The sequence below is a fragment of the Physeter macrocephalus genome, chromosome 20 (assembly GCF_002837175.3).
Source record: "Physeter macrocephalus isolate SW-GA chromosome 20, ASM283717v5, whole genome shotgun sequence".
Taxonomy (NCBI): Eukaryota; Metazoa; Chordata; class Mammalia; order Artiodactyla; family Physeteridae; genus Physeter; species Physeter macrocephalus.
The window spans coordinates 46,346,598-46,374,319 of record NC_041233.1 but is presented as its reverse complement, the minus strand read 5'-3'; the positions used below and the strand labels follow the sequence as shown (position 1 = coordinate 46,374,319).

Below are 27,722 nucleotides of genomic sequence, written 5' to 3'. Positions count from 1 at the left end.
AGTTTCACGAATATAATATACACACAAAAAATTTCACTTGGAAAAAGCTCAATGCCTCTTATACAGGAAAATATTTGCATAACTGAACTGGAGCAAATAAGTTAGGAATTTAGTCACCCAAGTTTACTTTCAAGCCATTGCTGATTTAAAATCAATCAAATCAAATCAAAAAAACTTAGTACAAATTTAAAATCAATTTCATATCAAATCAATGGGGGTGGTGGGCTGTGGAAACATGGCATTTCAATATACCAGCTGAGGAAAACCACATTGTTAGTGCTTGGTAACAAGGCCCCTGGCGTACTAATTTGAATTGGGCAATTTAAAAAACAAAAGACAAGAAATCTTGCTTCAGGAACACACTACATGACTAATTGCTTCCTAAAATTTGAGACACCATGTGTCTATTATGAGCTTATGGAGACCATCTTCTCTCAATAACTCTGAGGCACTCAGTGCATCATACTCTCCACCATGAATTCAGTTTGCTGAGTAATAAAGGGTGTATGCAACTACATTTTTACTGTAGCATGAAGAAAGGGAATATGTCAACAAATGACAGTTTTCAGTTTCAGAGACCCAATATCTAGGCCAAATACTTTTCAACTCCCATTAGTAAGTACTAGCTATCTGGAACACTGTACTGAGGTTGTATCCAGATCCAATGTCATCTACCTCTTATTTCCTAAACACTTTCTTTATATATGAACATCTTCTCCTTGCCAACCAATCTCCCCCTCTTTATCTCTTATTTCCCAGACATAACTATTTAAAATCACTTTGCCCATTTCTAAGACACCTGATTACAAAATACAGCAACAGACAATCCTTCAAGTTTGTATCCAGATGCATGATTTCTTGTTTTTTGACAGCAACATCACCCCTGGTCAAGTGTATTACAAAACAACACAAATATATATATAAAAATACATATACACATATATATGTAACATATATTATATATATTATATATATATATCACACAAAATCACCTGAAACAAATGATCACTTTAAGAACTATGTGTAAATCATTCCTAAATGTATGTACACAAATCTTCATTGAGCACAGAATAAGAAGATTCTTAACTGGTTTGGTTTACATCTTTTTAAAAAATGTCAAGGAATATTATTAAAAATCTGGCTTAGAGAAATAATATCTCACAGGGAAAGAGCTTATAAAATAGAAAAGAATGCCTTATGATACTTTGTAAAATATGCTATCAACAAGAACATAAAACTGAAACTCTCAAGTGGCCTAAAAGTTATCTTTAAGCACTTAACATGTTTCATACAATTCTAAACATCTTTCTTCTTGATTTTTGCATTTCAAAAAAAATTCAGAGCTCACTAAATGTGTAGGTTGGATTTTAAGGGTAAGAAGCAGAATTTAGCACACTCCTAAATAAGTTAAAAGATAGAAAAAAAGTAATTTTTCCATTAACTCAAAAAGTATTCCCGATAAATAATAGCTCAGAATATAAATCACTTGCCTCAGACATAACTGTTTTTCTTCACTATTTATTTTTCCTAGCTGATTCAACCTGGTAATCCTTAATGATTCAAGTGTTAAAACTAGAATAAGTATAATAAAGAAATCTTCTTCAAGGCTCCCTAAGAAAGCAGAAGTAAAATACTGACCTCATAATTATGAGGTATAAAATTCAAAAGAACTTAGCTAATAATTTTTCAGTCCTTTTACATACTTCAAATCAAGGGCCTACTTACAGCTAAGAATGTCAGAATGCTTTTCTTCACTTATAAACCATGACTAAGCAATATGTAAACTGATTTCTACTTTACTGTTTGAAACTCAACTGCTAAAATATCAAATGCTGGATATAAAAAAACAACTAGAAATTTCAACCTCCAGTCTGTAAGGAGCTTAGAAATTGCAATTCCACCCTAACAGCAAAGAGCTGAACAAACTGAAAAATCAATAATTCTTCTTCGACCCATCAGAGAAGTGAGGTCACAGGTCAAACTGCTGTCCTCCAAATTGGAGAGAGAGACAGGTAGATACAGAGAATCACAATTTACAGGAGCAGAAACCTCCATGGGAACCATGCCAGGGTCGGAAAACCTAAACTGTAATTGACAAATTGCTAGAGGCTCAATGTGGACAAGTCTAAGTTAAAAACTTCAGGGGACCGGGGCTTCCCTGGTGGTGCAGTGGTTAAGAATCTGCCTGCCAATGCAGGGGACACGGCTTCAAGCCCTGGTCTGGGAAGATCTCACATGGCGCGAAGCAACTAAGCCGTGCGCCACAGCTACTGAGCCTGAGCTCTAGAGCCCATGAGCCACAAGTACTGAGCCCACATGTCACAACTACTGAAGCCCACACGCCTAGAGCCTGTGCTCCACAACAAGAGAAGCCACCGCAATGAAGAATAGCCCCTGCTCGCCGCAACTAGAGAAAGCCTGCGCACAGCAACGAAGACCCAATGCAGCCAAAAATTAATTAATTAATTTTAAAAAATAAATAAAAAATAAAAATTTCAGGTGACCAGGCATAGGTGGGAAGTGAACTCTGCCAGGTCCTCAGTGAATCCCCTCTTGCTTCTGGCAGGGGAAGGAAAAAAGGAACCATTTTGAAATAAACCAGACCTTTCTGTTCTTCTTAACAAGGCCTGCCCTCAGGAGAAACTATTTCACCAGAGTCTAACCTGCTAGGGGGTTTTATCAGAGCCTAACCTACCTGGGAGAATGGAAATATTCAACTCTAGTCCCCTCTAACTCTCCTGTGTCATCTATGGAGGAGAAGAAAACTGAGAGGCACTGGTGAAGTTCACTGCTTGGGGCACAGGCTCATCAAAAGCCTGAGACCTAATCATAGGACTATAGAATGCTTCCCTTCCCTCCACATCTTACCACTATATTACTAAAGGCCTATTTACCATAGTTCCTCTTACCCAGTACATCATGTCCACTTTCAACAAAAAAATTACAAGGCATACTGAAAGGCGAAAAACATCATTTAAAGAGACTGAACAAGCATTAGAACCACAGTCAGATATGGCAGATATGTTAGAATGATCAGGCCAGGAATTTTTTAAAAATATAATTTATCTGTCAAGGGCTTTAATGGAAAAAAAAGCAGACAATATGCAAGAACAGATAATAATTAAAGAGATGAAATTTCTAAGAAAGAATCAAAAATAAATACTAGAGATCAAAAACACAGTATAGAAACAAGGAATATCTTTGTAAACCTGACACAGATGAGGAAAGAATCTCTGGGCTTCAGCATATGACAACAGAGACTTCCAAAGCTGAAAAGCACAGAGAAAGAAGACTGGAAAAAAACAGAACAGAATATACAAGAACTGTGGGACAATTACAAAAGGTTTAAATTAACATATATGTAATGCAAATACCAGAAGGAGAAGAAAGAGAGACAGGGACAGATGAAATATTTAAAGCAATAATGAATGAGAATTTACCCAAATTAATGTCAGATGCCAAACCACAGATCTAGGAAATAAGAGAATACTGAACGGATAAATTCGAAAAAAAACTATACCTACACATATAATATTCAAACTTCAGAAAATTAAAGATAATGAAAAAAATTTTGAAAGAAGCCACAGGAAAAAAGCACCTTACTTACAGAGGCACAAAGATAAGAATTACACCTGACTTCTCTTCAGAAGCCATGCAAGCAAGAAGATAGTGGAGTGAAATATTTTTAAGTGTTGAGAGAAACAAAAACCCCACCAACCTAGAATTAATGTTGAGGAACTCAGAGCTTTCCTGTTAAGATAAGGTATAGGCAAGAATGTTCCCTCTCACCACTGTTTTTCAACATTGTACTGTAAGTCCTGGCTAATGAGAGGAGATAAGAAAAGAAAATAAAAGGTATACATATTGAGAAGGAAGAAATAAAACTGTCTTTGCTTGCAAATGACGTGATCACCTATCTAGAAAATCCAAAGAACCAACAAAAAAAATCTCCTGGAATCAATAAGCAATTCTACCAAGATTGCAAGATACAAGGTTAATATACTAAAGTCAACTGCTCTTCTATATACTAACAATAATCAAATTTCCATTTGAAATTAAAAACGCATTACCATTTACACTAGCAACCCTAAAGATGAAATACTTAGGTATAAAATGAGAAAATATATACAAGATCTGTATGAGGAAAACTACAAAGCTCTTATGAATGAAATCAAAGAATAAATAAATAAAGTGATATTCCATGCTCACAGAGAGGAAGGCTCAATATTGTCAAAATGTCAGTTTTCCCTAACTTGATCTATGGATTCAACACAATTCCAATCAAAATCTCAGCAAGTTATTTTTGTGGATATCGACAAACTGATTCTAAAGTTTATATGGAGAGGCAAAAGACACAGAATAGCCAACACTCAATATTGAAGGAGAAGAACAAAGTTGGAGGACTGATACTACTCGACTTCATGACTTACTATAAAGCTACAGTTATGAAGACAGTGTGGTATTAGTGAAAGAATAGACAAATCAATGGAACAGAAGAGAGAGCCCAGAAATAGGCCCCTGTAAATACAGTCAACTGATCTTTGACAAAGGAGCAAAGGCAATACAATGGATCAAAGACAGTCATTTCAGTAAATGGTGCTGTAACACTAGACAGCCACATGCAAAAAAAAAAATAAAACAAAACCTTGTCACAGACCTAACACCCTTCACAAAAATTAACTCAAAAAGGATCAGAGACTTAAATGTAAAACTCGTAGAAGATATAACATCAGAGAAAACCTAGATGATCTCAGGGATGGCGATAACTTTTCAGATACAACACCAAAGGCACAATCCATGAAAGAAACAACTGATAAACTGGACTTCCTTAAAATTAAAAACGCATGCTCTACTTAAGTCAATGTCAAGAGAATGAGAAGACAAGTCACAGACTGAGAGAAAATATTTACAAAAGACACATCTGATAAAAGACTGTTTTCTAAAATATACAAAGAACTCTTTAAGATTCAACAATAAGAAAACAATCCAACAATCCAAAACAAAACAATCCAATGGACTAAAGATCTGAATAGACACCTCACAAAAGAAGATATACGGATGCAAACTAAGCATATGAAAAGGTGCTCATATGTCATTAGGCAATTAAAAATTAAAACAATGAGATACCACTACACACCTATTGGAACGGCCCAAATCCAGAACACTGACAACACCAAGTGCTGGCAACAGGAACTCTCATTCATTCTTGGTGGGAATGCAAAATAATACAGCCACTGTGGAAGTTTCTTACAAAAAAACCATATTCTTATCATGTGATCCAGCAACTGCAATGCTTAGTATTCATGCAAATGAATTAAAAACATATGTTCACACAAAAACCTGAACATGGATCTTTATAGCAGCTTTATACATAATTATCAAAACTTGGAAGCAACCAAGATGTCCTTTAGTTAGGTAAATGAGTAAATTAACTGTGGTACATCCAGTCAATGGAATAATATTCAGCACTAAAAAGAAATGCACTATCAGAAAAGATACGGAGGGAACATAAATGCATATTACTAAGTAAAAGAAGCTAATCTGAAAAGGCTACATATTGTATGATTCCAACTATATGACATTCTGGAAAAGGCAAAACTATGAAGGTAGTAAAAAGATTAGTGGTTGCCAGGGGTTGGTGGGAAGGGAGGGATAAACAGGCAAAGCACGGAGGATTTTTAGGGCAGTGAAACTATTCCGTACAATACTACAATGGCAGATACGTGTCATTATACATTTGTCCAAACCCAGAAGACGTACAACGCCAAGAGTGAACCCTAATGGAAACTATGGATTTGGTGATAATGATGTGTTAATGTAGGGTCATCAATGATAACAAATGTACCACAGTGGTGTGAGATGTCAATAGTAAGGGAGGTTGGGGGGCGCGTGGTAGGGAGTTTATGAGAAAACTCTGTACTTGCTGCTCAATTTTGCTGTAAACCTAAAACTGCTCTAGGAAATAAAGTTTATTAATTAAGCAACAACAAAAAAACTACTACATGGGAATATAAGTGACCAAAAAAGCACATTTTCCTTCCAAAGAGTTAATATAGTCCCTCTTAAATAGCTGCTCATGCTTATACCTTTTTGCTCTGTTATAAATAAGACTTACTCACATTTCAACGTTCTTTGACAAAGTTAAGCAGCACATATGTTAAATGTAAAAACGTATTGCATTTCTATTCTAAATTACTTCCAAACACCCAAAAACGGGGACTTTGATACCTTCGATTAGTGGAGGCTAAAGAGTTGTGGAGTTTCTGTGTGTGCAAATATAGCAGTGATTTTTAAATTTGGGGTTGTTTTTGTAACTCTAAAGATGTCAAAACAAATATACAAAAGTATTTATTTATGGTCCAGCTTTCATCAGAAGCCATTAAAGGTATGTGCCAGGTTTCTGTAAAGTAAATCAGTTATTCTTGTGAAGGTAGTGGGTTCCATCTCAGGAACACAACACTCTTTGCTTTGTCTCATAATGGAGAGTGCATCTTAGAAGTGTTCTAAGTCACCTGCTAGGAACTGATTTACCTCACTTAGTACAGGCACAACTGCTGTTTGAAAGAACCAAATCCCCAGCCTCTCCTTAAATATACCCAAGTTCCGAGGATGGCATGGGAATTTTTCTGGGTTTTATTCCGAAGCTTCTTCAAAGCAAAGTTGGTTTATGATTAAGCCCAAAATACTGGCAACAGCCAATGGGTAAGAATGTGTGTGCATATGTCTGAATGAGGGAGTACAGAAGTGTGTGTGTGTGTGTGTGTGTGTGTGTGTGTCTGTCTGTCTGTCTGTCTGTCTGTCTGGGGGCTGGGGGGTTAGAAAGACCAGAGAGAACAAGAGAACATAATGTATGGGAGGACAAAAAGGAGAAGAATGTGAAAAAAAAATCACTTCTCAGTTTACTCAGTTCCTAATATAAGGCCACTGCACATAGTTTTGTCAGAAAATTGCTGAGCGCATGAAGACTGCTACATTCCATTCTACCTATGGTCCCATGTAAATAGCTTTCTTTGTATCATATGGCCATTCAATAAACAGAGTTGTGAGGTTCAAGATGCTATGACATAAAGAACTAGGTTTTTACCTTTAACCACTTAACAACAAATTAAGAAAAATTCAGATATTCTATAATTTGCTTTGAACATTCCTATTTTTCTTAAATCATGCTGCTCCTGTTCTCTATATTCTGGCTGCATACTCTAATCCTTCAACAAACACAGACTTCTATTAGTCACACTTCTCATATTAACTATATCCCTGACTTGTAATGATACTCCTTAGAACTCATAGCACAATAGTCTCCCCCAAAACAAGGAATAAAAAGCCATGGCATAAACCTTTAACTCTGCCCTCTCCCTCTGATAAAAATGCATTACAGTTGAAATGTCACATTTTCCAAAAAGTGACAAAACCACTTTTACAGAGGTTCATTTTAGCTTTAAAAAATTTTAAAAACCCTAGAAAATGTAAACTACTAACACAAATATAAGAAAACAAATAACCTATATGAAGTATATGTAGAAATACACAGTTGGAATTCTAATATTTTAGGGTTGAGATATGGTCAAGATTTGCTCATTTTAGAAGTAAGGAAAAGACAAGTGAATTACCTAATGTTATCTAGCAAGATAAGAATGCAGTTCTCTAAATTACAGTCTTCTTTTTACTTATATAAGTTGGTAAGGAGATTTTATCAAATCTTCCATTAAAAAGCAAATTTAATTTGAAGTCTAAAATTATGTTGTTAAATGAGGTTTGATGACTATGCATGTGTTCAAAGTAAGTAAAACACCCCCAAAAAGCTCAACTAGAAAAACAACTAATAATTGCATGTTTTTCCCTAAATGTACTCAGCTTAGATTTTTCTAAGCTCTTAATTCATGTTTCATACTCAACTAATGTTACACAAAGTGTATTTTTAAACATGATCCAGGAATATCAAATAGAGCTTTAAACAACTCATAAAATTCCCAAACTTATGTAAGTGCACAAATAAGCAACATGAACTGCCAGAGATATGAGATGCTCTGGGAAGAAAATTATGAGGAAAAAAAAATTTTTTAGTCTTCTTTTACATCTTATTGAAGCATCAGTTCCAATGAGGCATATGGAGAAGCATCAGGTTTGACAGTTTAACACAAAAATAGAATGAAATGACTCAAGCATAAAGTTTTTTCCCAAGCAAAAGTACATAGAAATAAATTTTGCTTCCAGACAAGATGGAGTAACAGGGACTGGATTTACCTTCCTGCCTTAAACTACTATACCGCCAAACATTTACCTTCCTGCCTTAAACTACTATACAGCCAAACAAAATATATGAAACAGCAATTTTTAGAGGTTCGACAACAGTGAGAATAAGAGCGAGGCAAGGCAAATGAGGTGAATCCCAACAGCTGTCCCATCTTAACTGCCTCGAGTTTCCAGGCTGCAGCACAGGGCAGGGGAACCCAAACAGAGCACGGCAGTCTTCCTGAGCAGATGAGATAGAACTGAACATTTAGGGAGGCCAAGCTGGCTAGAATTCACAGGCTAGAGTACCAGAGAAGAGAGATCTATAGGGACTCCCCTCAAGTTTTCAGCTAGTACTGATCAGCTCATGTCTGTGAGAAAACTATCCAAACCCAGACAAAAAGTGTTAAAAAGAAGGAGGCGAAAAAAATCCCCCAAGCTAACACAAGGCCAGGAATAGTTTGTGTTCACCCAAGCCAGACTAGGAAAACCTCAAAATATACAGGGTACCAAATAGATGCTCAGGAGGAATTGCCTCAATAGTGGGGCAAAATTAGCCCATAAAAAACATTATTATAAACACAAAAAAGGTAAACCACAGACTAGGAGAATATATTTGTAAAGCATAAATCTGAGAAAGAATTTGTATCTAGAATATACTTAAAGAACTCTTACAACAACAGTAAAAATGATAAACAACCCACTTAAAAAAACGGCAAAAGATTTGAACAGACACTTCGCCACAGTAAACATATGGATGGTAAACAAGCATACAAAAAGATGCTCGATATCACTAGTTGTATGGCTGTTAGCGTAAGATGATACCATCTTGAGCCCTTAGAGTTTCTCCTTCCACTGACCCTGCCCAGGACTGTACTGTGTAGCAGTGAATCACTACTCTGTCACCAAGGGCTTTGTAGTTAACAGATATTGTTTAATAATCATCAGACCCAGGTGGCCTCAATGCTCTGTTAGTTCCCAAACAATAAAAACCTTCACTGACGTATTCCCAGGGCCCAGGAGACTAGTTACCCATTCGTGAATCCTGACTTAGGAATGCACGTCCTATTTCCAAGTTCCTACCCCCATACCCTAGGTTAACTATAGAACTGTCCCGACGCCCCCTCGGCGGTGCAGAGTACAGTTGTGAACGCTTCCAGATCACTGTCCGCCTGATCCTGATCCCACCATGTGCGTAAGTTACCCTATAATAAACTGACCAGTTGATTACACGGAGCTGCCCACCTCCTGTTTTGGTTTCAAGATGCCTTATCAGTTGGTGGGCACTTTTCATTCCCTCTGTCCTCCAACACTAGTTTTCAGGGAAATGCAAACTAAAACCACAATGAGGTGCTCCAACACACCCATGAGAATGGCTAAAATTAAAAATACCTACCATACCCAGAGTGTTGGCCAGGATGCAGAACAACTGTAACTCACACACTGGTGGGGAGAGTTTGGCAGTTTCTCAAAAAGTTAAACATACACCTAAATATGACTCAGCTATTCCATCTCTAGGTATTAATTACCCGAAAGAAATGAAAGCATATGTTCATACAAAGACCACAAATGTTCACAGCAGCTTTATATGTAATAGTCTCAAACTGTAAACACCCAAATGTCCATCATAAAGAGAATGGATAAACAAATTGTGTAGTATCCATATAATGGAATACTAAGTAAAATGCTAAATAAAAAGGAATGAATGACTGATACCCACAACATAAATCTTATAACCATTATGCTGAGGGAAAGAAGCCAAACCAAAAAAAATGTGCATATACATACTATATGGTTCCATTATATAAAATTCTAGAAAATACAAGTTAATCTATAGCGACAGAAAGCAGATCAGTGGTCTGCCTGGGAATGGGGGGTGGGAAGTACATTAGAAAGAGTCACAAAGAAATTTTTGTATGCGATGGATAGTTCGTTATCTTGATTATGGTGATCGTTTCATGGGTGTATAAATATGTAGAAACTCATCAAATTGTATATTTCAAATATGTGTTGTTTATTTCACATCAGTTATACTTCAATAAAGTTTTAAAAAATCAAAACAAGTATTAAGAGTTGATATGCTGAGGTCTGTGAAGGAAATCTTCAATGACCAACCTCAAAAACTCCTCCTCCCATAAAGCCTTTACCAAACCCCAACAGTTCAAATCAATTCTCCCTCAGCATTTCTTTTTACCTGTTTTAGTGCTGTTATATAGATATCCTCCAAACTAGGATATGAGTTCCTTGAGACAATAATTTAAATGTATTCAACTTCATATATACCCTCTATTGCCTGCATAATAAGCTGTATTGGAGTAGAAGTAAAACTAAAATCAGGGCAGCACTTACTTAGGAGGCAGTTGCTAAAATCTAAGAGAGAGAAGATATTAGCCTGAATTGAGATGGTAGCAGTGGGGATGAAGAAAAGTCAAAGGACTTGATATAAAACTGGAAGAAAAAAAAAAACACCCACAACATGGTGAGTAGATGTAGAAGGTGAGGGAGATAGAGTCAAGAATGATGCATAGGTTTGTGGCTTGGATGCCTGGGAGGATAAACAGGGACTGCGGATATTCCTTCATTACATACTAAGCATCAACTGCATGGCAGACTTGTTCTAGACACTGAGGACAGAGCAGGGAAATAAAGTTCTAGACATCACAGATCTACAGTCTACTGAGAGTCAAAACATGTCTTTCCAGAAGACCAATGGACACCTGAATCTGAATTCAAAGCACAGCCAGGCTATGCTGGCTTTTACCGTATTTAGCCAGTATCTTTCAACAACTAGCACTATCCTGGTACCTAGTTAAACTCCACGGAACACTGACTTCGGAAAGTTAGCAAAAAGACAAGCAAGAACATATTCTGAGAATTTAGAATCTGCATACATTCCTAAGAACTTTAAAAGACAAAGCTCATTGGTTACAATGGGCTAAGTAATCTCTTGGTGCCACTATACTTTTATTTCAATGCTGCCATCTTATGTCAAAATGTGGAACTACACAACCTTAAAAAGACATACTCTTATTCAACTGTGAAATACGAAAACATCAAAGATTTGAGAGTCAATGAAAAGGTAGATAAAAGGCTAATGAGAGTTATTTAATGACCATAACATATATTTACAGCAATTACTTCTGGTATCTGAGAGTATCCCTGACAAAATGGAAGATCTCATGAGGTAATTAATACATAGTCCAGAATATAAAACTTACTTTGAAAAAGTAAGGAAGTGACTTACTGAATGCCCCCAGTTAAAAAATAAAAATATACAAACAGAAATAATGGGGAATGGGAAAGTAGAATAAAATCCAGATATATCTCATTTATTCAGTAAATTCAATCTGCTTTTCTCATCACAGCTGCTTAAACAGCAATAGCTGTTTAAATTTGCTTAAATAGGAAAATTACTGGTTTTAACTTTAATCCCATCACTGTAGTGACGGTTTAAGGAGGAAAATAAAGTCAAGATCCTAATAAGAGCCAAGGACTATGCATTTGGAGGACTGGTTACATTTAACCAAAATGTTGACACTTGTCAATTAACATCATTTGCAATCTCCAATTTTTCTGTGAAGTAAAATCATGCTATTAAAATTATGTTGAAAAATATTCAGAAACATTGAAAAATATCTTTGATTTAATGTTAATATAAAAAGATAAAAAAAAAGAGAACAACTGTGTACACAGTATCATCTCAAAGTGGGGTGGAGGAGGGATGGAGATAGCAAAAAGTAGCCTGAGAACTCTAGAATTAAGTGAAAGACATTTCCTCAGATAATATTAATGAAAAAATATTGCTTTTGTATATATGTATACATATACATATATAAACACACTTGGTATAAACTAAATACAAAAAAGAACTTTAAAAGTCATGAAAAAAAGGTTAATTGTTTTGATAGAACAGATCATAAAAAATACAAAGATAAAATATTCTGTTAAAACATTATTATTATACCACACTGGTGTGTGATATTAGCAGCGGGGAGGCTGTGTATTAGCAGCAGGGAGGCTGTGTATGTGGGAGAGGGGGTCGTGTGGGTACTCTTTAATTGCTACCCATTTTCGTTGTGAAACAGCTCTAAAAAAGTCTATTAGCTTTTTGTTTTTTGTAACCTATTATTCTCTCTTTGCTGAGCATATAATGGTTTTCTTGAGAAGTACCCTTAATTTTGGCACTGCTCATAGAATTGGATAGTGTCACTCTGCTTTTTGGAAAGAAATCTGACAGAAGTCTCTAAACTCACTTTCTTCCCTCTACTTATTTAAGAAGATTTCATCTTGATTCAGCTAAATCCATATTTTTAAAAAACCCTAATCAGTCTTTTAGTATAGAGAAAACCAGTCTCTGAAAAGTACCTGCCAGTTTCTTCACAATCAGTGCTGCATCTCCTTCCTCAGTTAGAAAAGGAGGCAGTGGCCAAAATCATTTCCTGACTTACAAGGTCAAACTCTCCTTCCTTTAACTTTTTATACTGTTTTACAATCTTAAATGAATAGTTATACCATGGACCATGGCTTTTATATACATTTCTATCTTCTCTCAATTGTAAGAGTCACAAGTGCAATGACTTTGTCTTACTCATCACTATATCCAGCTCCTAAGACACTGCCTGACATGTATCACAGTAGACATTTAAAATATTGTTGAATGAATCTTTTCAATTCACAAATAAAGGGGCAGTCCTCCAAAAGGAGTAAAAATTTAGGAGTAGTCCTCCGAAACGAGTAAAAATTTTCTCCATCTTGCTGATGAAAAGGGAATTCATTTAAGAAATGAGCTCAAGACCATGAAAATTTGAAGAGACTAAGTACTACAAAATATCTGTTTCTAGTATTTGAATAATCACAGCAGCAGAGGGAGAGGAGGTGTGTGAATGTCCAACAAAGACATTAAGGACATGTTTTGACCAGAGAACTCTCGTATATGATAATAATACCATCTTTGTATACTGCATTACACTTAAGTGCTTTAATAGACACTACCTCATTTGATTATCACAACAACCCTGTGAGTCAGGAGAGATATTCCCCTTTTCAGAAGTGGTGAATCTGCAGCATCAATAAAGCAGAACCAGGACTCAAACCAAACCCAAGCATCTGCGCACTACATCACCTTGCCTCTATATTACTGCATCTCATTCAACAAGCCACCCATAAAAATTAGTCTCATTAGCTTCTAAGTATTTAAAAACACAATCAGCTATTACCTAACATAACGGAGTACTCGGTTCATTGCATTTTTTCCCCTCTGTATTTCACTTGTGGGTAAGATAAGTAAATTATAAGAAAATAAACTAAAACTGTTAAAATAAAAACAAATAAAACTTCCTAGCAGGTAATCTAGATTACTATAAATGGACGAACCTCAACTTGGAATGCTTCATCTTCAGATCACATCCAGGAACCACTGCATGTCAGGGATTGTATACACATCTACAGTTTTAATATTCTTTAGCAATCCCTGATAGTCAAAATTGCTGATCCCCTAGAAATTGCATTCCTAGGTATATACCCAAGCAAAATAAAAATAAGTCCCCGCAAAAATATGAATACAAATGTTCACAGTAGCATTACTCACAACAACCCCAAAGTGAATATATCCCTAATGTCCATCAACTAATGAACAGATAAACAAAACATGGTATATTCATACAATGAAACATTATTCAGCCATAAAAAAAGAATGAAATACTGACACATGCTACAACATGGATGAACCTTGAAAACACTATGCTAAATCAAAGAAGCCAGTCACAAAGAACCACATATTATAAGATTCTATTTATATGAAATGTCCAGAAAAGGCAAATCCAGAGACAGAAAGTAGATTAGTGCTTGCCTAGTGCTGAGAGGGCTGGGGTAAATGAGGAGTGACTGCTCATGGATGGGCATGGGTTTTGTTGGTTTTTAAAAAAATTTTTTGAAACTGAAGTACTGTATAGTTGATTTACAATGTTGTGTTAGTTTCAGGTATACAGCAAAGTGATTCAGTCATAATTTTTTTCAGATTCTTTTCCCTTATAGTTTATTACAAAATACTGAGTATAGTTCCCTGTGCTATACAGTAGGTTATCTATTTTATGTATAGTAATGTGTATATGTTAATCCCAGACTCCTAACTTATTCCCCACTCCTTTCCCCTTTGGTAACCATAGTTTGTTTTCTATGTCTGCGGGTCTATTTCTGTTTTGTATGTAAGTTCATTTGTATCATTTTTTTTTTAAGATTCCACATATAAGCGATATTATATTTGTCTTTCTCTGTCTGGCTTACTTCACTTAATATGATGATCTCTAGGTCCATCCATGTTGCTGCAAATGGCATTATTTCATTCTTTTTTATAGCTGAGTAATATTCTATTGTGTATATATACCACATCTTTATCCATTCATCTGTCCATGTCAATTAATTGAAGTATAGTTGATTTACAATATTATGTTAGTTTCAGGTGTATAGCATAGTGATTCATTATTTTCATAGACTATACTCCATTAAAAGTTATTACAAAATAATGGCTATAATTCCCTGTGCTGTACAATATATATCTTATTTGCTTATCTATTTTATATATAATAGTTTATATGTCTTTTTTTTAAAGTTTATTTATTTTGGGCTGCTTTGGGTCTTCGTTGCTGTGCGTGGGCTTTTTCGAGTTGCGGTGAGCGGGGGCTACTCTTCGTTGCAGTGCACGGGCTTCTCATTGCGGTGGCTTCTCTTGTTGCGGAGCACGGGCTCTAGGCGTGTGGGCTTCAGTCGTTGTGACACGCAGGCTCAGTAGTTATGGCTCGTGGGCTCTAGAGCGCAGGCTCAGTAGTTGTGGCTCACAGGCTTAGTTGCTCCACGGCACGTGGGATTTTCCCGGAGCAGGGATCGAACCCGTATCCCCTGCAGTGGCAGGTGGATTCTTAACCACTGTGCCACCAGGAAAGCCCAGTAGTTTATATGTCTTAAGCCCATACCCTTATTGTGCCCTGTCCTACTTCCCTCCCCTCACTGGTAACAAGTAGTTTGTTTTCTGTACCTGTGAGACTTTGTTTTGCTATATACATTTGTTTATTTTTTAGACTCTAAATATGTGATATCATACAGTTTTTGCCCTTCTCTGTCGGACTTATTTCACTAAACATAATACCCTCCAGGTCCATCCATGTTGCAAATGGCAAACTTTCTTTTTTATGGCTGAGTAATAGTCCATCATATTTACTCATATACACTGCATCTTCTTTATCCATCTGTATGTTGATGGACACTTGGGTTGCTTCCATATCTTGGCTACTGTAAATACTGCTGCTATGATCATTTTGGGGCATGTATCTTTTTGAATTAGTGTTTTCACTTTTTCCAGATATATACCCAGAAGTGGAATTGCTGGGTCATATGGTAGTTCTATTTTTAGTTTTTTAAGGAACCTCCATACTGTTTTCCATAGTGGTCGCACCAAATTATGCTCCCACCAACAATGCACAAGAGTTCCTTTTTCTCCACATGCTCACCAACATTTGTTATTTGCAGACTCTTTGATGTTAGCCATTCTGACCAGTGTGAGGTGATATCCATTGTTGTTTTGGTTTGCATTTCTCTAATAATTAGAGATGCTGAGCATCTTTTCATATGCCTGTTAGCCATCTGTATGTCTTCTTTGGAAAAATGTCTATTCAGGTCTTCTGCCTGTTTTTTGATTTGGTTGCCTGTTTTTCAGATATTGGATTGTATGAACTGTTTATATATTTTAGATATTAACCCCTTGTCAGTCATATCATTTGCAAATATTTACTCCCATTTAGTAGATTGTCTTTTCGTTTTGTTGATGGTTTCCTTTGCTGTGCAAAAGTTTTTAAGTTTAATTAGGTTCCATTTGTTTATGTCTGCTTTTATTTCCTTTGTTTTAGGAGATGGATGAAAAAAATTATTGCTACAATTTATGTCATAGAGTGTTCTGCCTATGTTGTCCTCTAGGAGTTTTATAGTACCTGGTCTTACATTTAGGTCTTTAATCTATTTTGAGTTATTTTTGTATACAGTGTTAGAGAATGTTATGATTTCATTCTTACCTGTCTGATTTCATTCTCACATGTCATAAGCATTTTGGGGTCATCTTGAAAAAACTCTTAAGGAAAGGTACCATTTTTCTGAATTAGTAAATTCTTTTTTTAAAAATTAATTTATTTATTTATTTTTGGCTGTGTTGGGTCTTCATTGCTACGTGCAGGCTTTCTCTAGTTGCAGTGAGTGGGGGCTGCTCTTCGTTGTGGTGCGCAGGCTTCTCATTGCGGTGGCTTCTCTTGTTGCAGAGCACGGGCTCTAGGTGTGTGGGCTTCAGTAGTTGCAGCACGTGGGCTCGGTAGTTGTGGCTCGTGGGTTCTAGAGCGCAGGCTCAGTAGTTGTGGTGCACAGGCTTAGTTGCTCCGTGGCATGTGGGATCTTCCCTGACCAGGGCTCGAACCCGTGTCCCCTGCACTGGCAGGCAGATTCTTAACCACTGCACCACCAGGGAAGTTCTAAGAAGACTCTTTTTAAGAAGCTGTCAAACTTTTTCAAAGCGGCTATACAATTTTACATTCCCACCAAAAATGCCTAAGGTTTCCAGTTCCTCCATATCTCACCAACACTTGGGAAAATCTTTTTTTTTTCCTTTTTAAAAAAATTTTAGCCAGTGAATATGAAAAATACGTAGTCCTTTCCTCCTCTGCTTCTCCTTTACTCTCACACTACTACCACATTCACAATACTTCTGACGCTTCTAGTTACCAAATGTGTAGGGTTTTTTCCCCCACATTAAGCAATTTTCTGTGACACCAGATGGCTGTTCTACAATTTAACTCGATTCTGACACTATCTACCTAGAGACAGCATCAGATCCCACAGGCTAAGGGCTCAGTCCCACAAGACTGGCCCCCACTTCAGGTGCCAATTGTAAGTAGTAGGTCGTCACCCAGGTTACCCACAACTTCTATCCAGTATGGCTACAGACAGAAGGTTCTCATGACCCCTTCCTCGGGTTTAATTTGCTAGAGTGGCTCAAGAACTCACGGAAATACTTATTTACATTTACCAGTTTACTAAAAAAGGATATGACATAGGATACAGATGAACATCCAGATGGAAAAGATGTGCAGGGCAAGGTATGTGGGAAGGGGCACAGAGCTTCCATGTCCTCTCCAGGCATGCCACCCTCACCACACCTCTACTCATTCAACCCACAAGCTCCCTGAACCTCATAGTCGAGATTGATCATTAACTCCACTTCCAGCCCTTTCCCCTTCTCAAGAGAATTGTGGGGGCTGGGGTGGGGGGTGATGGGGCTGAAAATTCCAAGCTTCTAATCATGGCTTGGTCTTTCTGGTGACCAGTCGTCATCCTGGAGCCATCCACGAGCCTATACAGTCACCTCATTAGAACAAAAGACACTCCTATCACCCAGGAAATGACAATGGTTTCAGGAGCCCTGTGTCAAGAACCTGGGGCAGAGACCAATATATATATTTTTTCTGTTATTTTACAGCAAGTTTAGGGGTATTACTGGTATTTCACAATGGTTTTAATATCTAATAATATAATCAATGGATAGTTTATTAGTATCTTTTCATGTGCTTATTTGCCATCCATATATCTTCTTTAGTAAAGTACCTGTTCAAATCTTTTGCCCTTTTTAAAAATTGGGTTATGTGTCACCTTACTAGTGAGATATAACATTCTGGATTCAAATCCTTAATCATATATATGTTTTGCAACTATTTTCTCCAAGTCTACTGCTTGTCTTCTCATTTTCCAGATAGTGCTTTTTGAAGCACGAAGATTTTTAATTTTGATGGAGTCCATTTCATCAATTTTTTAATGGATTGTGCTTTTAGTGTTGTATCTAAGAAATCTCTGCCTAATCCCAAATAGGCAGAGTAGTAAATGAAGATTTACTACTATGTTTTCTTCTAAGAGTTTTATTGTTTTAGCTCTCATATCCAGGCCATTGATCATATATTTTTTGTTTATTTTTAAAAATTGAAGTATCATTGATTTACAATTATACTAGTTTCAGGTATATCACACAATGATTCAATATTTTTATAGATTATACTGTTTAAGTTATTACAAAATAATGGCTATATGTCTCTACACTGTACAATATATCCTTGCTGCTTGATCCTACATTTTCTTCTAGAAGTCTTCTAATTCTACATTTTATACTTAAATCTATGATCCATTTTTGTGGAGAGTGTGAAGTAAGGGTCTGTCATTTTTTAACATATGGATGCCCAATTGTTCCAGCACCATTTGTTGAAACGACTATTCTTTTCTCCAATGCATTACCATGGCATCTTTATCAAAAACTGACCATATATATCGGAATTTATTTCTTGACTTTATTCTATTCTATTGATCCATTTGTTTACGGCTATAGTTTTATAAGTTTTGAAGTCAGGTATTTATTAAGTCCTTTTGTTCTTTTTCAAAATTGTTTTAGCTCTTCTGGGTGCTTTGCATTTCTGTATAGATTTTAGAATAAGCTTCTCGATTTCTACAAAGAGACCTACTGGAATTATGATAGGGATTGCAGTCAGCCTACAGATGATCAATCTGAGTCTTCCAATCCAGAAAGATAGTATCTCTCTGCATTTATTTGGGTTACCTTTAATTTCTCTCTGTAATGCTTTGTGGTTTCCAGTGTACAGAAATACTCACTTATTTTTAAAACACCAATGATAAAACTCTTACTTAAGCTTTGAATCTGGTATCAAATTGTAATAGCAAACCTTGCAAAAGTTATTTAAGAATCTTTCAGACACAATTTTAATTATCTCACATTCAACAATGGGACAAACAAATAAACAATGAACAAACAGTAAAGATCTGTTATCTCATAAAGTCTAAGGGTTTTAAAACATTCATAAAACCAAGTAGGAAAGAAATTAATGCCTATCTCAAAGAGGGAATTTGCCTTGACTATTTTGCCCCAAAAAAGTGTTTGGTCGCGGAAACCAAGTACAGATCTTCCTCCACTTATGATGGGGTTATGTCTCAATAAACCCATCATTAAACTGAAAACATCAATAAGTCAAAAACCTACCAAACATCATAACTTAACCTAGCCTACCTTAAATGTGCTCAAAACGCTTACATTTGCCTACAGTTGGGCAAAATCACCTAATACAAAGCCTATTGTATAATAAAGTGTTGAATATCTCATATAATTTATTGAACACTGTACTGAAAGTGAAGACCAGAATGGTTGTATAGATATAGAAGAGTCGTAAGTATATTAGCAGTGTTTCACTCGTGATCGCGTGGCTGACTGGGAGCTGCGGCTGACTGCCAATGCCCAGCATCATGAGAGAGTATCATACTGCATATGGCTAGCCCCAGAAAAGATCAAAATTCAAAGTAAAGTTTCTAATGAATGTGTATCATTTCTGCACCATCACAAAGTCAAAACATCATAAGTTGAACCATTGTAAGTAAGGGAAGGAAACCAGATCTAGTACAGATGGTCCCTAATTCCCAAACCCAAGAAAATTCCACAAACTAAAGTCATACCCACAAACTCACATAATTTCTCTCTATATCTGTATGTATATAAAACTTCATACTGCCAACCCAATTAAATACACCATCTTCAGTCTTTCTGTCTCAGTCTTTATAGCATGATTTTCATCTCCAATTGTGAATGCATAAGCTTTCATGGAAGCATATTTGTCAAATAAAATGGGGTTTATAGTCTACCAAATGTTCAAATTATGAAAAGGTTTATTTTTAAACTTTGAGAAGTATGAATGTTAACAGAGACTTTTTGATGAGAAACTCTCATTTAAAATAAAAACTTAAAAAAAAATTCATACCAGAAACCATGTACAATTACACTATTTATAATAGCAAAAAAACAGAAACTACCCAAATGCCCACTGACAAGAGAAGATGATATAAACTGTGGTATTTATTTACTGAATATTGAACATTATTGAACATTGTACTGTAGCAAAAATGAATGAACTACAGTATATGCAACAACACGATAAATATTATAAATGTAATGTTGAGGGGGGAAAAAAAACAAGTCCCATTTGCTTATGTCTCTAAGCAAAACTGAACAGATTGTTTGGGCACACCTACATTCATAATAAAGCCTTTTTATAGAGGCAAAGGAATGATATGCACCAAATGCAGAATAGTAGTTAAAGGGGATAGGGAGTAAATGGGGCAAGGGAGGGCAGGAAAATTGAGTCACTAAGGAACTAGACACATGCAAATTATTAGTAATGTTCCAGTTCCTGGGTTGAATGGAGGGTTTATATGTTTATATGCTTTATAACTTACATATGTCATCTAATTCTTTTGTAAGTATAATTATTTTTAAAAAACATAAGCAAAATCTATTTTAAAAATCACCCATTATAAAACATTTTCCAGAAGCTTAACTGGGCACTCAGTATGTATTGGGTTGGCCAAAAAGTTCATTTGGGTTTCTCCGTAAGATCCTAAAACCCGAACGAACTTTTTGGCGGACCCAATACATCAAAAAAAAAATTTTTTTAAGTTTTTACCTTTGTTTCTGTTCAACTGCTTTGTCCAAGTGCTGAAAGATATCCTGAAACAGGGTGCAGCTGGATTGACTATTAATGGTATACCCATATCCTCTTTTCCAATATTGTTTCAGATCATTTAAATATTCTAAAACCTAAAAATACAAATTTCAAAAATCATTATTAATTTTTATTAATGTAACAGATTTTCTGATTTAATAATGATTTTTTTCAGAAAAGGTTACATTGTTTAATCACCATTCTACACAAAGTATAGCAGAATCTTAGCATTTACAGAGTTTATACTTACCATTTCAAGCATTTAAGGGTTGCACCCAAAGGTCCATGACACAGAGATTTATGCTGAGACACAAACCCAAATGGGAATGTAGAGACTGACATGCAAGAGCAAGTTAGTAGTACTCACAACCAGTAATCCAGCATCCATGACAGTTCAGGATAGTGGGTTAAAGACATGTGCTCACCTCCCCTTTCTTCTAAAATTATTTTAAGATGATAGCAAAGATATATACAGAAAAAAGAAAAAATGTACATAGAAGAATATTCATTATAGCACAGAAGGGGCCAACAGTGAATCAGGAATTTTTAAGAATTTCAGGAAGGTAGAAACCAGATAGAAAATGAGTTACTTTGGTTCATGTATCAGTTTGGCAAAAAATAGTAATAAAAGTAGATCAAGGGGGCTTCCCTGGTGGCACAGTGGTTGAGAATCTGCCTGCCAATGCAGGGGACACGGGTTCGAGCCCTAGTCTGGGAAGATCCCACATGCCAAGAAGCAACTAGGCCCGTGAGCCACAACTACTGCGCCTGCGCGTCTGGAGCCTGTGCTCCGCAACAAGAGACGCCGCGGTAGTGAGAGGCCCGTGCACCGCGATGAAGCGTGGCCCCCGCTTGCCGCAACTAGAGAAAGCCCTGGCACAGAAACGAAGACCCAACACAGCCAAAAATAAATAAATTAATTAAAAAAAAAAAAGTAGACCAAGGATATGGAAAACTGGTACTAGAAGGAATGTGTAATACAGATGTTCTAAAGGACAGAATGGCAAAATCCACAAAAACACACATCTTTAAGGCCCGTTTAATTCCGTTTCTTATAAACTAATATTCACAGAGGAACACAAGAGACAACGTACAAGAATATCTTAGAGTAGCACTGCTTAAAGGAGCACCCCCCAAAAAAATTTCCTGGAAATACCTGCATTTCATTAATAGGTAGAGGCTTAAATAAACTATGATATACACATACTATGGAATACTATGAGATTATTTGTAGATCTACATGAACTGACATGGAAAGATCTCCAAAACATCCTGCTAAATGAGAAGAGCTGGTTAAGAATGATAAATACTTGCTGGCCTCTGCTACTTGCAGTAGATCAGACCCACCAACTATTATTGTTGTAGTTCAGTGGGGCAATATTAGGCCACTTCTGCACCTATCATGGCCAGAGTGCTCTTTATCTACTGGGTTTTTGTATAAAACCCAGTGTATGTTGTCTAACTGCTGTTGGTAGTAGGAGAAGAGCAAGATGGTGGGGAAGAATTGTACACAGATATGTATAGAAGATGGCTATCTGTAAGTCAAGGAGAGAGGCCTGGAACAGATACTTCTCTTACAGCCCTCAGAGGAGACCAATCTTCCTGACATCTTGATTGTGGACTAGCAAAGGAATACATAATTTTCCTTCTTCATTTTCATGAGAAGTAACTGAAAGCTATCATCTATGCAAGGCGAAGCTCTGGCCAGTTTTCAGTGTTTTGATCCTTATGCCTTTCACAGATCTAATTCAAATGCTGGATCTCTTCCTTATTAGCTTTGTAATCTTGGACACATCCCATAATTTAGTTGAGTCTTACTTTCATTATCTGCAAACTGAGAGTTCTAGTACCTCCTGAGAATTGTGCGAAGCCCTCAAAAATGCCCTTAGCACACAGACGTTGTTCAATAAATGTCAATTGCTTTGTGAATTTCTGTAGTTGTGTGCTGCAGTAATTTTTTTAAAAATAAATTTTATTTATTTATTTTTGGCTGTGTTGGGTCTTCGTCGCTGCGTGTGGGCTTCTCACTGTGGTGGCTTCTCTTGCTGCAGTGCACAGGCTCTAGGCGCACAGGCTCAGTAGTTGTGGCACATGGGCTTAGTTGCTCCGCGGCATGTGGGATCTTCCCGGACCAGGGATCAAACCCGTGTCCCCTGCGTTGGCAGGCGGATTCTCAACCCCTGTGCCACCAGGGAAGCCCTGCTGCAGTAATTTATATGAGGGGTAATCTTTGTACAATAAAGATATTTGTTAAAGACAAAAAAAAAGGAATAATAAATACAGTATAATATCCTTTACTACCAAAATGCACACACACACACACACACACACACACACACACACACAATTACACTGTTTACATTTCTAAGAATGGTATAAATTATAAATAGAGCACAGAAAAGGTTGAAAAGTACACATCAAACTGACAGGAGTGGTAGATTTCTGTGGAGAGGTCTTGAATTGGAGTTGGTGATTAAGGTAGCCTTTAAACTGAATGTCAAACTTGTACTCATGTTCATTTGATCCAACACCAAAAGTGAAGGACTAAATCTTGCAACCCAAAAGAGGTACAGGAGAAGACTAAACAGTAGTTATGAGCCATTCTTCCCAGAAGAGTCCCTAGAGAAATTAAGTGCAAGCCGTAAGTTTAAGAGCAAGAGCAAGGGTAGGCCACTGCCATATACCGAAAACAAGACTAAACATAGATTAGAGAGGCAATTAAATTAAGAAGTTAGCAAAAGGGACAAAGTGAATGTTAAAAAAATTAAAATAAAAAGAATTAGATAAAGTTCTGCCAAATCTACTCAAGAAATAAAACAAAAATAGTATCAGAAATGAAAAAGGAGAGGCGCTTCAAACTGTGGCACAGGGAAAAGGATGTCAAGCAGAATTTGGCAGTCTTGCTGAGTTGAGGAGTCAGAACTCAAGAGTTTAATAAGTCTGAAGTGGTTGGAATTAGCAGGGTAGAGTATCAGAGAGGAGGAAGCTACACAGAAAAAGAACTCCAAAAATCGTGGGGGGGTCCCCTTGATTCTGCTGCTGAAGGCTGTGGGAGTTGTAAGCTGATCAATTCCAGAGCTATCACAAGGCTGAGAGATATTCATGTTCCAAGCGGCCTAAGTAGAGAGAGCTTCCATAGATACCAAGACATCCAGGACTTCAATCTGGACCCCAGAAGAGACATACTTTAATAGTAAAGACATGTGTATAAGTAAGGTTTTGTTTCTGAGTTTTGTAAGGTCAGGTCGAGAGCATGAAACTCAGAAAAATGAAGACTGAAAGGATCAAACTGATCCACAAGTAACTTAACTGCAAAATAAAACAAAATTCAATACTTAGAAGACAAAATCCAGGCATTCAACACCATAAAAAAAAAAAGTAGACCAAGGATATGGAAAACTGGTACTAGAAGGAATGTGTAATACAGATGTTCTAAAGGACAGAATGGCAAAATCCACAAAAACACACATCTTTAAGGCCCGTTTAATTCCGTTTCTTATAAACTAATATTCACAGAGGAACACAAGAGACAACGTACAAGAATATCTTAGAGTAGCACTGCTTAAAGGAGCACCCCCCAAAAAAATTTCCTGGAAATACCTGCATTTCATTAATAGGTAGAGGCTTAAATAAACTATGATATACACATACTATGGAATACTATGAGATTATTTGTAGATCTACATGAACTGACATGGAAAGATCTCCAAAACATCCTGCTAAATGAGAAGAGCTGGTTAAGAATGATAAATACTTGCTGGCCTCTGCTACTTGCAGTAGATCAGACCCACCAACTATTATTGTTGTAGTTCAGTGGGGCAATATTAGGCCACTTCTGCACCTATCATGGCCAGAGTGCTCTTTATCTACTGGGTTTTTGTATAAAACCCAGTGTATGTTGTCTAACTGCTGTTGGTAGTAGGAGAAGAGCAAGATGGTGGGGAAGAATTGTACACAGATATGTATAGAAGATGGCTATCTGTAAGTCAAGGAGAGAGGCCTGGAACAGATACTTCTCTTACAGCCCTCAGAGGAGACCAATCTTCCTGACATCTTGATTGTGGACTAGCAAAGGAATACATAATTTTCCTTCTTCATTTTCATGAGAAGTAACTGAAAGCTATCATCTATGCAAGGCGAAGCTCTGGCCAGTTTTCAGTGTTTTGATCCTTATGCCTTTCACAGATCTAATTCAAATGCTGGATCTCTTCCTTATTAGCTTTGTAATCTTGGACACATCCCATAATTTAGTTGAGTCTTACTTTCATTATCTGCAAACTGAGAGTTCTAGTACCTCCTGAGAATTGTGCGAAGCCCTCAAAAATGCCCTTAGCACACAGACGTTGTTCAATAAATGTCAATTGCTTTGTGAATTTCTGTAGTTGTGTGCTGCAGTAATTTTTTTAAAAATAAATTTTATTTATTTATTTTTGGCTGTGTTGGGTCTTCGTCGCTGCGTGTGGGCTTCTCACTGTGGTGGCTTCTCTTGCTGCAGTGCACAGGCTCTAGGCGCACAGGCTCAGTAGTTGTGGCACATGGGCTTAGTTGCTCCGCGGCATGTGGGATCTTCCCGGACCAGGGATCAAACCCGTGTCCCCTGCGTTGGCAGGCGGATTCTCAACCCCTGTGCCACCAGGGAAGCCCTGCTGCAGTAATTTATATGAGGGGTAATCTTTGTACAATAAAGATATTTGTTAAAGACAAAAAAAAAGGAATAATAAATACAGTATAATATCCTTTACTACCAAAATGCACACACACACACACACACACACACACACAATTACACTGTTTACATTTCTAAGAATGGTATAAATTATAAATAGAGCACAGAAAAGGTTGAAAAGTACACATCAAACTGACAGGAGTGGTAGATTTCTGTGGAGAGGTCTTGAATTGGAGTTGGTGATTAAGGTAGCCTTTAAACTGAATGTCAAACTTGTACTCATGTTCATTTGATCCAACACCAAAAGTGAAGGACTAAATCTTGCAACCCAAAAGAGGTACAGGAGAAGACTAAACAGTAGTTATGAGCCATTCTTCCCAGAAGAGTCCCTAGAGAAATTAAGTGCAAGCCGTAAGTTTAAGAGCAAGAGCAAGGGTAGGCCACTGCCATATACCGAAAACAAGACTAAACATAGATTAGAGAGGCAATTAAATTAAGAAGTTAGCAAAAGGGACAAAGTGAATGTTAAAAAAATTAAAATAAAAAGAATTAGATAAAGTTCTGCCAAATCTACTCAAGAAATAAAACAAAAATAGTATCAGAAATGAAAAAGGAGAGGCGCTTCAAACTGTGGCACAGGGAAAAGGATGTCAAGCAGAATTTGGCAGTCTTGCTGAGTTGAGGAGTCAGAACTCAAGAGTTTAATAAGTCTGAAGTGGTTGGAATTAGCAGGGTAGAGTATCAGAGAGGAGGAAGCTACACAGAAAAAGAACTCCAAAAATCGTGGGGGGGTCCCCTTGATTCTGCTGCTGAAGGCTGTGGGAGTTGTAAGCTGATCAATTCCAGAGCTATCACAAGGCTGAGAGATATTCATGTTCCAAGCGGCCTAAGTAGAGAGAGCTTCCATAGATACCAAGACATCCAGGACTTCAATCTGGACCCCAGAAGAGACATACTTTAATAGTAAAGACATGTGTATAAGTAAGGTTTTGTTTCTGAGTTTTGTAAGGTCAGGTCGAGAGCATGAAACTCAGAAAAATGAAGACTGAAAGGATCAAACTGATCCACAAGTAACTTAACTGCAAAATAAAACAAAATTCAATACTTAGAAGACAAAATCCAGGCATTCAACACCATAACAATCACAGTGTCCAGTATCTAATAAATAATTACTGGAAATACATGAAGAAACAAGAAACATGACTTATAACTAGGAGAAAAATCAGTCAGTAAAAGAATCTATCATAAGAAAGAAGGAATGCAAGGATAATTCAATATTAGAAAATGTACTAATTTCTATCCTAGAAGATTAAAGAAGAAAAAAAAAATCATCTTCCTAGATGCCAGAAATTCAGCAAACATTCCTGATCTTAAAAACAATAAATAAATAGAAGGTTTTAGTAAGAAACAGAAGTTTTCTTAACTTGGTAAGGATAACTAATAGTGACTATGCCAAACATCGTATTTTGCAATGAAACACTGAAAGTAGTCTTAACTAGAAAATATAAACAAAGCTTCAGGTTTTAAGATGATGGAATTAAGATATATATGCTCTCTTCTCTCAGAAATCACTCTAAAAAAAGAATGAAAAAGAAATGCAAATGTCCCTTTCAAAGAAATTAGGAGACCTCTGTACCCTGAGCCACCACCATAAATGAGGAAGGACTGCCAAATGCAGTGAAAATCAAACAAAACACAAACAAAACCCCTCAGATAAAACCAACAGAAGACAGATCCTCAAAGCACATGGTACACTTGCAGGAGTAGATCCAATAATCCTTTGCTTGAAACAATAAGAATGAAGTCTAGAGGACCCTTCCTGGACAGTATGTAACACCATTACAGGAAACAGACTGACCTTCCATCTTTGTAAGAAGCATTCTACAAAGAATCTCAGAGAAAAACTCCAAACTGGAAGGAACACTACTTATCTCTGAATAGCTGCTCATCCCTACTGGCCACCTAAGTAAAAGCTGAATTCACTGCAAAGATGAGTAATAATTTAAAAGGTGCTAGTATCTTTACAAACATACAAATTAAAAACAAGACTGCTACACAGATAAAATAGCCAGAAAAAAAAACCTCTCACCCTAGAAATTCTGCTACAGAGCAAATGAAAACTATAATTAAATAAACACAGTATCATGAATTCCAAAGACTTAAGAAAATAAAATAATCATTTAAAAAAGAGAGTTCAAGGGCTTCCCTGGTGGCGCAGTGGTTGCGCGTCCGCCTGCCGATGC

The 27,722-nt window shown here is 36.7% G+C and overlaps 1 protein-coding gene across 10 annotated transcripts in view; it reads right to left on the bottom strand.

Annotated features, from left to right (window-relative positions):
• MINPP1 (multiple inositol-polyphosphate phosphatase 1) overlaps positions 1-27,722 on the bottom strand; it is a 114,434-nt gene that overhangs the window by 74,047 nt on the left and 12,665 nt on the right. For 8 of the 10 annotated variants that reach the window (XR_003677432.2, XR_003677433.2, XM_055080823.1 and 5 more), the window contains one exon: positions 20,775-20,908. The exons of the other annotated variants lie outside the window; for them this stretch is intronic. Coding sequence is in view for 6 of the 8 variants with exons in the window: in XM_055080823.1 (XP_054936798.1) it covers positions 20,775-20,908 (134 nt within the window). In the remaining 2 variants the exon portion in view is untranslated. The remainder of the gene's footprint in view (positions 1-20,774; positions 20,909-27,722) is intronic. 10 annotated transcript variants of the gene reach the window in all.